The sequence below is a fragment of the Lotus japonicus genome, chromosome 4 (assembly GCF_012489685.1).
Source record: "Lotus japonicus ecotype B-129 chromosome 4, LjGifu_v1.2".
Classification (NCBI taxonomy): domain Eukaryota; kingdom Viridiplantae; phylum Streptophyta; class Magnoliopsida; order Fabales; family Fabaceae; genus Lotus; species Lotus japonicus.
The window spans coordinates 77085652-77099115 of NC_080044.1; the positions used below are offsets into that span (position 1 = coordinate 77085652).

General features: G+C 37.4%; 2 protein-coding genes across 6 annotated transcripts; both read right to left on the bottom strand.

Annotated features, from left to right (window-relative positions):
- Positions 1-4183: 4183 nt before the first annotated feature.
- Positions 4184-6151, bottom strand: LOC130711456 (NDR1/HIN1-like protein 6). Its single transcript, XM_057561081.1, has one exon. It carries the CDS (start codon positions 5633-5635, stop codon positions 4565-4567), a length of 1071 nt encoding a protein of 356 aa, XP_057417064.1. The 5' UTR covers positions 5636-6151; the 3' UTR covers positions 4184-4564.
- Positions 6152-6237: 86 nt separating this feature from the next.
- LOC130711455 (pentatricopeptide repeat-containing protein At1g13040, mitochondrial) lies at positions 6238-10799 on the bottom strand. 5 transcript variants are annotated; one of them, XR_009010702.1, is made up of 4 exons: positions 7940-10799; positions 7711-7756; positions 6871-6964; positions 6238-6780 (listed from the first exon to the last, which is right to left on the bottom strand). XR_009010702.1 is itself a non-coding variant. In XM_057561080.1 (1 exon), the coding sequence occupies exon 1, from the start codon at positions 10507-10509 to the stop codon at positions 8929-8931; it is 1581 nt and encodes a 526-aa protein (XP_057417063.1). In that variant the 5' UTR covers positions 10510-10799; the 3' UTR covers positions 7775-8928. The 5 variants fall into 5 exon arrangements, 1 of the variants encoding a protein (XP_057417063.1); XR_009010704.1 differs by lacking the exons at positions 6238-6780; positions 6871-6964; positions 7711-7756 and having other exon boundaries at positions 7775-8128; positions 8381-10799; XR_009010703.1 differs by lacking the exons at positions 6238-6780; positions 6871-6964; positions 7711-7756 and having other exon boundaries at positions 7775-8128; positions 8234-10799.
- Positions 10800-13464: the final 2665 nt, after the last annotated feature.

A 13464-nucleotide genomic window follows, 5' to 3' on the forward strand; every position in this document is an offset into this window, starting at 1 on the left:
ACTCTTATTATTAGGATTTTCATGTATGGAAAGTTATGATCTGGGCCTGACTACTATCATCTTGACTTATTCCAAGCGTAAAACTAGTCCAGAAGAAGTCTTATGTTCCAAACCTTAAGGACGAAGAACGTTTTGAAGAAAATGAAAGAACTTGATAAAGAAACCAACCTAATATTTCTTCTAAAAAAATTCACTAGTATTTAAGATCAGCCAATATTCATAGAATCAAGCAATGTATAATAATAATATTTATTATTTAATAATGATATAAAGTAAATTACCTAAATACCCTTGGATTATTTCTAAGGGTCTTACCCATAGGTTTAGTGTTGTTATGTCATGAAATTGTGTTGTTGTTATGTCATGAAATTTGAGGTCCATCAAGAGGTTATAAATCATGAAATAAAAGTGTCATTCATTTCATATTTCATATAACTATAAATAGCTATGAATAGCTATGAGCAATATCAATTGCTTAATTAGCATTTCATTTTTAATCAGTTTAACATGATACACAAAAATCTTATATTTATCATTATTTTTGTGTCTCTCATTGTCTATGCGACTACCTTAAGTTTTCATTAAAGCGAGTTTTCGGATTTTGTACGGTCTTCGGTGTGACCATACAAAGTATGCAAGTTTTCGAGGGAGGCATTTTAATATATATTTTAATTAAATATATTTTAAATTTTTAGTGTACCTAGGAAAATATTTAAGTCAATAGTTCATTATGTCTTAAAAACGCACCACATTTTTTTTATATATATAAATGTGGTGTCTTTTTAAGAAAAAATGAACTATTGACTTAAATTTTTTTCCCACATAGTTACCCTAAAATTTTAAAATATATTTAATTAAAATATATACTACAATACCTTTTCCTGAAAACTCGTATACTTTCTATGATCACATCCGAAGATTGTACAAAATCTGAAAACCCACGTTAATGAAAACTTGAGGTAGTCGTATTGTCCATTCGCATGGACAATGACTGACACAAAAATAATGATAAATAAAATATTTTTATGTATCATGTTAAACTGATTAAAAATGAAATGTTAATTAAGCAATTGATATTGCTCATAGCTATTTATAGTTATATGAAATATGATATGGATGACAAACCTCTCAAATTTTCATGACATAACAAGAAAACTTAACCTACTTTATCATTTAAGGTGGGTTTTAGTATAAATTTTTGGGTTTAGGGTTGATTTTATGTTTTTCGGCCGATTTTAAGGTTCAAGTTGGGTTTAGTGTCGATTTTAGGGTTTATGGTTGATTTTTGGTTTTTCCGCCGATTTTAGGTTATTCTGTCGATTTTAGGGTTTTCGGCCGATATAATGATTTTAGATCGATTTTAGGGTTTTTGGGTTAATTTAGGTTTTTGGGTCTATTTTTGTAATCCAATAAGATTTTAAGTCAATCCATTAGTGATCCACTAAATTTTAATGTACTGATCCAGTGGATTTGGATTTTAAATGAGTGGATTATGGATATCCAATGGATATTTAAATTATTTTTTTATGTGGATGAATATGGATGGATTTTGTCATTGATGGATTGGATGGATATGGACTAATGAATTATTTTGCCACCCATAATCTGGGGCATGCTTGACTAATTTTAGCAGTTTTTAAGGCCATGAAACTTAAGCTGCGTGATTGACAAAATGTGTGTATGAAAACACACTATAAGAACGCATATGGTTTAAGATTTAGGACAAGTTACTTGAGTTTAGCTTTTATTGAGGCACAAGTGACTTTATAAGGTTTAATGGTGAATTCAAACACACTAGGAGGAATTCTTTTCATATCTAGTGTTGTTAGCCTTATAAAGCACTCATTCATTAAACTGAAGTCTCTAGAATGTTTCTAGGTTGGGGTTGGTTTAGTACCAAGATAATCGAGGCCTTTTTTCTTTTTTGCTTCCTGAGTCCAGCTTCTGTTGATAAATGACTGTTTGTATTTTTATCGGTGCACATTTAAGAAAATTTAAATGTGTATTTGACTAACTTGAACGTAAATACAAACACACTAATACTAATTTGGTAGAATGACAATTATTGTATAAGGCTATAGGCAGTTCGCTTTAAGACAAATCTCACTTTAAACGGCATGTCACTTTAAATTAAAATCTCCCTACGTTGTGGGTTTGAGATTGATTGGCTATTGAACCAAATGGTCCATACCAAGCTTAAGAACTTAAATATAAAGATACAAATTTGAAGAGAAAGAACATAAGTTACTATAAATCTGGAGGCGTTTAACATGGACCAGTTTTTTCTGGTCCATGGTTGCACCACTCTCCTTTTGACCTGCTATGGAAGGTTTCCCGGTTTTTAAAAAAATAATAAAAATACATATTTATTAATCACAATAATTAATTTGTGATAATTTTAATTAAGTTAATTAAAACCAAACTCCCTAGAATCTCTCCTCTCTCCTCTCTCCTCTCTCCTCTCTCCTCTCTCCTCTTCATCTTCTACCTCCTAATTTCAGAAATCAAAACCTCTCATCCTCTCATCATCCACCCAACCACCGCTGCCCCCACCGCCACCACCCATTGGTTCGACCCTCACCCCCCAGATCTGAAACCCAGCTCACCAAACACTGAAATCCGTTTCCTCTTCCTCCTCCTCTTCTGTAGATCATGGTTCTCGTTCAAAGCTTCAAAGTTTCTGGGTTTTTGGTTGGGTTTCTGGGTTACAAGCTTCGAGCTCCCCCTCTCCAGACACCATATGATAGGTTGAAGCTGTATCTGTAACAATGGTTTGAGATCTGAAAAAAAAAAGTCTTGGATTTTCTTCTCTGGTTTTCCTTTCTCAGTTATAGTAGATCTATTGTGAGAGGGAAGAAGGGGTTTGTGGGCTCAGTTTCTGGGTGGGGTTTGGGGTGGGTTCCGGTTGGGTTTCTGGGGAGGGGTGGGGTTGGGTTTTTTCCACCACCACTATCTCACTCATCTTCTCCAAGCTTCCACTCAACCACAAATCAAACCCAACTCGTTTCTTCGAGAATGCCCAGAAGAAAAAGTTTGTTTTTCCGGCGCGGTGGGGGTTCTGGTCGCGGCGCGGTGGCTGAGGGTCTGGTGCGAAGAGGTGGTTCTGGGTTGTGGTTTGCTGGTGTGGGTTCGGTGGAGGGAGAGGTGCAGAGTGAGAAAGATGAGATGAAGATATGGAGGGAGAGATCTGCAACTTCTTCTTCTTCTTCTATTAGGTCTGCAACTCCTTCTTTTGGGTTGTGAAATGGATTTCTAATAGTTTTCGTTCCTATTTCTCTGATTCAGTTTTCTAATTTCATGAGGAAATGAGAAAATGGGATCTGCAAAGAGTGTTGAAGAAAAACCCAAGCTGCTAACCACTGGGTGTTGAAAATTAGATTCAGAAACACCTGTTTTTAAGCTCCGCTTGTGAATTCCTGGTGCCTGATGTATTTAAAGTTAGATTTATTTTTGAAATGTACTACCTAAAATTTGATGGAACAAAAATCTGAGTTATTGTTTAATGCCATTGGAGGTTGTTTTCTCCCAGTGTTTAATTATAAATTTGTTGCAGAAGAGCAACCACTTGCAACTCCATGATGCCAATGGATTCTAGTGCAAATGATATAAGCAATTGTAATTGATAAGAAACGGCGGAGGAGGAGGAGAAAATGTCCAACATCTTGGATCTGGACTTGGATGAAGAAGAAATGGATTTGATTTAGAGAGATAACTAGATTATAATTAATAAATATCACAAATTGTTGTAATTAATTTTAGATAATTCAATTAACCTAATAATTAATTAAAGATTAAAAAAATATGTTTTTTGATTTTTTTTAAAAAACTTGCTATTGTGGGTCAAAAGGGAGTGGTGCAACTTTGCACCACACAAAAGTGGTCCATAATAAATTTTTCCTATAAATCTATAATATTATAGGTATTGTATTGTTTGTGCAGTTGTGCTGTTATCTAAAGAAAAACTCAATCAATATTGTCAATGTGATAATTTCTCTTTACTTCTCATTTTTTAACTCACGTGTCATATTGTAATTGGACAACAGTAAATATAACATGTATTGAACTGAATCTAAATTTAATTCTGAAAGAAAAACTACACGTTCTTTACTACAATTCTGGCCATTGGCTACTGTCCCTAATGCCTGGGATACTGTTATTGGTATTAGCAGAAAAAATATGATGATACAAATTTGTAGTTAAAGAAAAAAAAACTACACCTTCATTAACTAGCCCCCAAAATAAAAAATCAACCTTTCAATATGTTATTTAAGGGAAGAACAGGCAGATTATTAAAACCAAAACCCCCCAATTTTCAAGGACAAAAAAGAATACCAACATTACAATATCTCTAATGCTTCCAACATGGTTTTAAATGAAGGTCCGGGTGTGATTTCGGCTGTAACGTCAAGGTTTTGGAAGTTTTCAAAATCACAAGGTGACCATGATTTCAGCTGCGACGGGCACATTTGTTCATAATTTTTTGCAATACGAAGAACCGCAACACAACCATGACGCGTTCGTGACTGCGACAGCAATTTAAAACCTTGGCTACTAAATTGTTGCTTCAACGTTTGGTTGTGCATTTCTTTTTTAGCAAAATCCCACTAGGAGGGCGTGCTACCATGATGCTACAATGGCCATAAAGGTTATAAGAATACCTTAAGATGGTTCCCAATTTAGACCTTGCCCTGAAAACTCCCCTCACATCAAGCAAAACTCCATTGCTTTCCATTTGTTTCATCAGCCTCTGTGCCTCTCTTAATGGCAATTGAACTTGGCTAGTGACCATGTGGATATACGCAAACCTTGATTGAACCCTTGCAGCTGAAAAAGGCTCAACATATTGAGTAGCAATAAGGGTATTTCCATAGTGGAGATAAATGGTCACAGAACTGAAGTCCACATGCACCTTCTTGTTTGGGTTTGTGAAGTTTGCCAACAAAGTAATATCAGCATTGAGAAGGTAGCCATAGTCAATGTATGCAGCATTGAGGGTAGCACCAGACACGTCAAAATGAGGAATTTGTGGGCGAAAAACTAGGTACACAATGAGGACTATTAAACCTCCTATGATTATGACAAGCCAAAATATCACACACAAGCAAGCACCCATCCAAGTTAAAGGTTGAGACTTTTGTTCTTTTGGCAACCGTATAGCACCGCCCTGCCTGCGCGGGGTAGCCGGCTGCCGGAACTCTGGAGGAATGTAAGGCGGCGGTACCACTGGAGGGCCACCTGCCTTGGAGGATGGCTCTTGAAAATTTACCCGTGACTTGCCTGGCCGGAGACCTTGACCTTGGGGCTGTTTATGTGAAGCTCCACGGTGTGATTGGTCTTGGAGTGGTGCTCGTAAAATAGATGGCTGGTGATCAGGTTGCAATGGAGAATGATGATCCTGCTCTGTTCGTAATGGAACACGATCATCATACTCTACAGGTGGTATTGGCATTGCCATTGGAAAACGAGGGTGCTGAGATGCATCTTCTTCATGTGTAGGTGCAGCTCCTCCACGTCTTGATTGTTTGCCACGGTGTTTTTTGGGTGGCGCTGCTGGTGGAATAGGTGGTTGCTGATAATCTTCTTGCTGAGGTCTCGGCGGTCTAGAGAAGTGAGGGTTGGATTCTCGGTGAGGCATGATGGTGGTGGAAAATGTACAAGGAGAATGAAGAGAAACCGAAAGCCTACACTGTGAAATTGTTATTAAGCTAATGGAAGAGAGTACAAATCAAACCGAAAACGAAAATTAGAAGACAAAAAGGGAAGGAGAATGACTTCATGAGAACTTAAAGGATGATTCATGTAAAGGAAAAGAATCAAGCACAAGCCAAGTATGTGGGGGCAACATGCTTCTGTTTTTTTATATTTTAAATACATCCACACCCGATTTGAGTTTATAAACAAATAAAGTGATTCTGTATCCCCTATTCATGCTTTGATTTGGTGTGAATAGCTGATATCTAGGTGCTAGTTGCTGAGCTTGTGATTGGATTGTATAATACAGGGGATCTAATCATTAGAGAACAAAAACCTTTGGTGAATTTTCAAGTGGAGTGGATTCTTGGACTAAGATTTTAGAACTGGCATAAAAACCCTTTCAAATTTATTCTTTACAAAAACCATTTAGTTTTACCCAAAGGTTCTGGTCACGCAAGGTGACACATTCCAACTTTAACCTGATTTTAAGTTTTTAAAATTATAAGTTTTTAGACCTTATTACCAATATTAGAAAAGGAAAAGGAGAAAACACTCGAACACTTCATGATTCTTCCACAATAATTTACATGCAAACAAGACTAACAGCACAAGATACCTTCCCCTTGCTTTGGTCTAAAGTATGTGGACCACAAACCTATGAATTGCAAGTTCGAGCACCTTCAAAAGTTTAAAACACCAGATAGGACAGAAGAACCCGTCGAGTTATGAATGAACATTCATTCATATTCAAAAAAAACGTTATTTTCAACAACAGCAATAATAAAAGCCTTATCCACTAAGTAAGGCAAATAGAGAAGCTAAAGCCAAGTTCTTCTTTAGTTGTCTTCTATTTACTGCATTCTGCAAGTCCAAGATCTGGTCATGTTTAACGAGCACCAAATGCAGGTGAGACAACGGTTCTGATATAGTGATTCTCCATGTCCTCTCTTTTTAACGCTTACTTCCCTCATACCCTCCACCCCAACCTGAAACAGCTGTCAGAAAGTAATGATCTGAATCCAGAAACCTGAAAGTTTACCCAAGCATTCAGTAAATGAGTGCTTGCTCCTCCATGCTAATAGTGAACTGTGATAGGATAACCAAGGAAATCACATCAGTAAATGAGTTTTCTTTTAAGCATAGATGATAAAACGTAAAAATATTTCTTCTAAGTACCTTCATGTTCAATGTTAAGATCCAAGAATTGGAATTCTGGACTTGAATCCTTGGTAGAATTCAGACAACAAACCAGAATTGGTACCCAGAGAATCTAAAATAGAATCACAACATTATATTGATCAATTTGAATACCTTGGAGAAAACAAGTGAACAATCAATTTAAAACAAATAGAAGGAAGAATACAATTCAATTGAAGTATCCTTATTTTCTGTAACAATAAGGAGAGGAGACTAGTTTTGACTTCTGAAAGAAACAGAACTATGCAAGATTGTATAAAAAAACTTACAGCCAGAGTTATTTAGTATAGAAGTCGAAGTTTTTTAATTAGATAGAATATTAGTAGATTATTGATCTCTACCCCACTTGTACATAATGTCAAAAACTAATTGTGTGGCCCGGTGCACGAAAGCTCCTGCTATGCGCGGGGTCCGGGAAAGTGTCCGACCACTTAGTCCAATGTATGCAGCCTTACCCTGTTTTTAAACAAGAGGCTGTTTTCAGGACTTGAACCCGTGATCTCAATCACATGGCAACAACTTTTTACCGTTGTGCAAGGCTTCCCTTCACCATTATGCAAGATTCCAATGAAATATGCATTTCGGGAAGAATAAAAAAATCAATCTACTTTGATATGATATTTTGGCTTAAATTTCTTTATTCCTCAATGCTCAATTAAATCTTCTATTTGAAAATTGGAACGAAATCCTAGTTTTATATTTAGCAATTGCTGAGCTCGATTCTATGTAGAGGATTATCGAAATAAGCAAGAATATTATATATTGAAGATCATTTCTAGTAAAAGAATGTGCTTAAATTAGTAGAGAGTAGAAACATACTTGGACAAAGGATTGGGTGGTCCTTAGAGAAGCTTGAAATTTAATGCTGCAGATACAGAGACAATAATGCTAATATAGGTCAATACAAGTTGAAATTTTTAATAGTGTAATTCAACAACATGTTTCTATGAGGCTAAAATCTGTGAACATCAGAAGCCAGACATTTGGGGCCCCAATCACAGGTTTTAAGGAACTAATAAATTTGAATTTTGAAACCTAACTAGGCTACCTAGTGGATCTTAATCTTTTCCAAAATTCTCTGTTGAGTATACAAATCTAGCCATATACACATATAGTAAACTCCCAATCTCCTGCTAAAGGTTCCAGAATGCTTGTGGTGGAAATCCGAGCTTATTGTTCAACAAAACCAAGGTGATATCACCAAAGAATGTGTATGTCCACAGTTCAAACTTATGCTCTGCAATACATCACAGGCATAGTAAATACCAAAAACTTCATCCTGGTGAAACAGAACATCTATTTACTAATATTAAGAGCTGTTATTCCAGGAAGGGTGCTATACTATTATTACTAGAATAGAACCATGAAATGATCAGTATCAATATTGCTGCTACGCAAGGCTGGATATAAGTTATTCTGAATTGAGCTGCCAAAAGTCAAGGATGTAATCAAATAGCACGGAGACAGAGCAGGACTTGCTCAGAACCACCTTCAATTTGAAGAAACACCAACTGGGATGTAATCAAATAAGCAGCAGGATTGATTTCAACCAAATCATCATTTAATGATGTGAGTTGCGCTGGGTGAGAAACAGATCCAGAGCTCTCCATGTATAACAATAGCCCAAAAGTAAATAAACTCACGGTTGTATTGAGGAATAGTCAATACAATCCACCATGTGAATAGTCTCTTGAATATGAAACAAAACATGCACACCATCACTTCCATGGACAGGAAGAAACCATTACAAAATTGCCACTGGTATGGATCCTTAACCAGAGGCTGGCCAGCGAATTGGAAGTCTGTCAGACAGTGGAAAACCACGTGTGAGCACAAAGACAGTCAAAGGTAAGGGATTGCACCATGAGCAGCACGAAAATGGGAAAATTGATTTTTGCAGGTGCCACCACCAGCACAAAGAAAGAAACTTAAATAGTTTGCTAACCTTTCATGTATTTTGTTTCTAGCAATAACGTTTTAGAAAGGTGAGGTGGTGTTGACAGGATCACAAGTCACAACACAGGCCAGAATCATGTTTTATGTTCCATCACTTGATTGAATGGCTCTGATTAGAGTCTCAGAAAGACGGCTGTCAAGCGTAAAACCTTTTTCCATCATCTGATCCCAAACTCTGCAGGCCAATGTGAGCTTCTTTTCCCTTATAAGCCCTCCAACTATCAACTTGAAAGTTACCTCATCAGGAAATAATCCTTTTATCTGCATTTCATCATATAGATGCATGGCATCTGCAACCATAGAAGCCTTGCAAAACCCATTGATGAGGGCATTATATGAAACCACATCCGGATTTATTCCACTCTTCAACATGTCCCTAAAAGCACGATGAGCCACATCAATCTTCCCAGTCCTGCACGAATGATCAACTATTGTCGTATAGAATATTTGATCAGGCTGAAGCCCTATCCTTTCCATTTGATCAAGAAGCTTCTTGGCAACATCGGAACTACCTTCTCTTAAAAACGCTTCTATAAGGATTGTGAACGTCACCACATCCGGTTCAATCCCTTTCCTGTACATCTCCTCAAACAAATCATAAGCCCTCCTAGTCCGGCGCGCCTGACACAATGCCGTGATAATAGTGTTGTAAGAAACAACATCACTCACCCCTTTGGTCTGCATCCTCTCCACCATTATCCGATAAGCCCTATCCACCTTATTATCCTTACAGTAACCTTTTAACAACTGATTATAACTATACAAATCCGGCTCCAACCCACTTCTCTCCATAGTCTCCACCAACCTCTCTGCCTCATCCAGCATAACTTTATCACAACAAAAATTCAACAAAATGTTATAAGTAACCAAATCCGGCGCACACCCATTCATGCTCATAAACTTCTTAATCGCCAGCGCCTTATCATTCCTCCCCATCCTACAAAACCCACTAATCAAAGCATTATAAACCAAACTACTAACCTTCACCCCACTTTTGATCACACCAACGGTAAGCTCATACGCCAAATCAACATTGCCACCGCCGCACAACCCAATAACAATGGCAGCACAAGCCTTACAATCAGGAACCAACCCCTTCTCAATCAAACCACGCCAAACCACAGTAGCCTCGTGAAACCGTTTAGACTTGCACAAAGCATCAATGATGATAGTGTAGGACGCAACATCAAGCTCTCTTCCTTTCAACGGCATGGTACGAAACAGCTGCAGGGCGGTTTCCAAGCGATTCTCGCGGCAGAGTAGTGTGAGGTAGATGTTGAAGGCCCAGATATCAGGGACGAAGCCGAGGGAGTCCATGTGTTGGAGAAGGGTATCGATGGAGGTGAAGTCCTTGACGGCGCAGAGGGCGGAGATGAAGCGGGAGTAGGTGAAGGGGAGGAGGGAGAAGCCGTTGGGGAGGACGTGGCGGTGGTAGTAGTGGTGGGCGAGGTGGAGGTGGGAGTGGCGGATGAGGACGCCGATGAAGCGGTTGTAGTCGATGCTGAAGAGGCGGCAATTTGATTGAGTCATTTCGTCGAACACCTTGATGGCATTGTCGATGAGACCAGCTTTAACGTAGTAAGATATCTGAGAACGGTAAAACAGAAGACGCAGGTGTCGTGGCCCGACACTCTGATACATGTCACCGGTTTCCAAATGCATAGCAGATCCAGTTTCACATTCATTCACCTGCAATGATGCTATCGTCAATGTTGTAACTGAGCTAGGTTTTTTTCACTCTCCCCTTCACCTGAATCCATAGGAGAAGCAGGAAGAGACTTTGGACTTGTTTAACTGGTTTTTTTTTTTTTTACTAATTAATGATTTTGAGAAGGAAATCAAAGAAAAATTGTTTGGTAATTTTGTTCTGGAAATTATTTTAGAAATGAGAAATTCAATTCAATTACAAATAAAATAAAGGCAATTAACATGTAAACAAATTATTTCTATTCCCTACGCGTATGATGGTATGATGACCGGTGACAAGAGATTAGTCTTACCGTTAACGTTACCGTTTCTCGCATGTCTCTCGGATACCTTTGTGTCAAAATCAAAAAGGGATAAAGGAAATTAACATGGTAGATGTGCAATCAAAAATAGTTTGTAGTGACTATCTCTCTATATTTAATAAGAATTAATTACCCTTACAGTATTGGGAATATTGTATAAGGTTTCCTTGAGGTTTATCATCATTGTACCGACAACCCTAAGAATTATTATTGTAACACTTGATACTATCAAATTGGGTATTTGAAAGAACAAATCTTCAAAAAGTCATCCCTGTTTTTTATTTTATTTATCAAATTGGATCTAAATGTAATTTTGCAATGATGTGGCACGAATTTTGCACAGGCACCTTCGCCACGTGACTTTCATTAATTCTATGTGTGTTTTTCATCATGCGTGTCATTTTGATTTTCATTTCACCTCTTTTCTCCCTTCATCTTATAGTACCTCTTCTTCCTCCTCCTCCTTCAAATGAATATGTTCACAAGTAGTCATTGAATGAATATATTCTTGAAATTTCAAAACACTATAATAAAGTATTTGCCAACTTCAAAAAATAGAGTACTTGCTTACTAGATATCCTTATAACTTATGCTTTGTTATCATCTAAACATATTTAAGGGATTTTAAGTATTTACGTTTAAACTTAATCGTGACTATTCACCGCAAAATATATGTTGTCGTCCCCGTGACTCTCCATGAGTCCATCAAATTTTTAGGTTTTTTTTTCCTTTGATTCCTCTCTCCGTGGTCTCGTCCCATGTGGTTCGTGTGCCTTCAACAGTAGTCTTGGATTCTCTTCACTATCATACAATCGTGAAACCTCCATAGTGATGATGAGCGATTTTGGACGTCTAAGTTTAACGACAAGTCAAATGAGATGAGTTTTCAATTTGGGGACAAATTAAATGACATATACTCTAAATGTAGTTTATTGATTATTGACACATAGTCAACACCATTATGATATCCGATGTGTAAACCTAGTGTCATAAGCCACATCGGGCCACACATCGCACACCACCTCACCTTATTAGTGCCACAAAAGCAATTATGTTTGTTTTTGGATGGAGCACCAATGGAAGAGTCAATTTTACAATGTTCAACAAATGTTATGATCCAAAACACTCGTTTAGAACACATGAGAATCAAATTTGCACAACTGCGATATTTGATAGGCTAAATTGCAATTAAGCCTTTTACCCGTCATTTTTATCATATATTGTCCTAACTTGTGATCTTGTAAAGAAATATATCTAAAGTTACTTGGTAAAATTGAATTATCAAGAATTATCAAGCACTTAAGGGAGGCAAGTGGCAATTTTTTTTGGCGTTGTTTTAGGTAATGCATACAGTTTAAGAGCTTATTTATTGATATAAAATTTGACTAAAACACCCCTATTTAAAATTTAGGTATATTAAATAGAGAATGCTTATAAAAAAGAGAGAATAATAATTATTGGTTAAATAATTGGTGAGAATTATGATTGGTGAAAATCAAACGTGATGGGTGTGAGAGATAATGTTAAATGATGGTATGTACGGGTGGGAGGGGTAGCTCACTTGGTTGAGCTAAGGGTAGAAATAGGTGTTGGAGATGGAGGTCCAGGGTTCGAACCCTGAGGAGGAGTATTTGTAATTACTAACAACTAACCACTAACATTTGTCTATCAAAAAAAATGATGGTATGTACGGAAAAAGATGTAACAAATAGTATTGGACTTCTAAAACAACAATCATTTTGGAAAACATGTGAAAAGCTCAAACAACAACCATTTTAGAATGAAGGGAGTATTTTCTTTGTTTTAAGGTGAATTATACTTTGTTACGCCATTAAAAAATTATATAATTTCACATCATTGTTTTTTTTATTAAAACTGTGAGATGTGGCGTGGTAGTCGCTCACTTCATTGAGTATCTATGCATATGTAATTAGTCATTGCGGTTATGGCTGATGAAGTTAACCCGGCCCTATAATAAACGTCAACGAAATTAAAAATAGCCTTGTACAAGTGAGTGCGGTCGGTTTCGGGCTGGGGATTTAGAACCCATCAAGATCCAAACAAAGGTTCAATTATATAGGTAAAACATTAAGGCCCACCCATTGCTGAAAGGTAGAAAGAAAGATGACTCAACAAAAACCCTAGTGTCCCATTGTCCCTTTCCCCGCATCCGCCACACAACCCTTAACCTAAGTCACCTTTATACTTCTCTAATCATCTTCTCCTACCATTCTCTCCTCTCATTGAACTCTAAAACCCTCCTGGACCCGTCACTGTCGTTGATTTCTTCATCTGCATCGCTGCGTTGCCTCCTCATTTCTCCTTTGTTGCTTTCCCCGTCGCTGTAGATAAACGAGACGAAGCACAATCGCAGCTTCTCTTCAATTTTCTCTCAGTTCCCTTGGATCTTGCCTCTTCGACTAGCTCTTAGTTTCCTTGGATCTGGCCACTTTGTTTTGTTGATCATCTTCTTATGGGTTTTGGCTGATGTTGGTCTTCTCCTGGTTTTTAACTATCTCCTCTATTTGGTGATGACCAGAACCACCCAAACCCGCCACCACTATTACCCGAATCCGACACACCCGAAATCAACCATTGGCGGAATCGG

Bases quoted from the DNA above. Each gene is read 5' to 3' on its own strand.
- LOC130711455 (XM_057561080.1), bottom strand. From the start codon at position 10,509: ATGCATTTGGAAACCGGTGACATGTATCAGAGTGTCGGGCCACGACAC.
- LOC130711456 (XM_057561081.1), bottom strand. From the start codon at position 5,635: ATGCCTCACCGAGAATCCAACCCTCACTTCTCTAGACCGCCGAGACCT.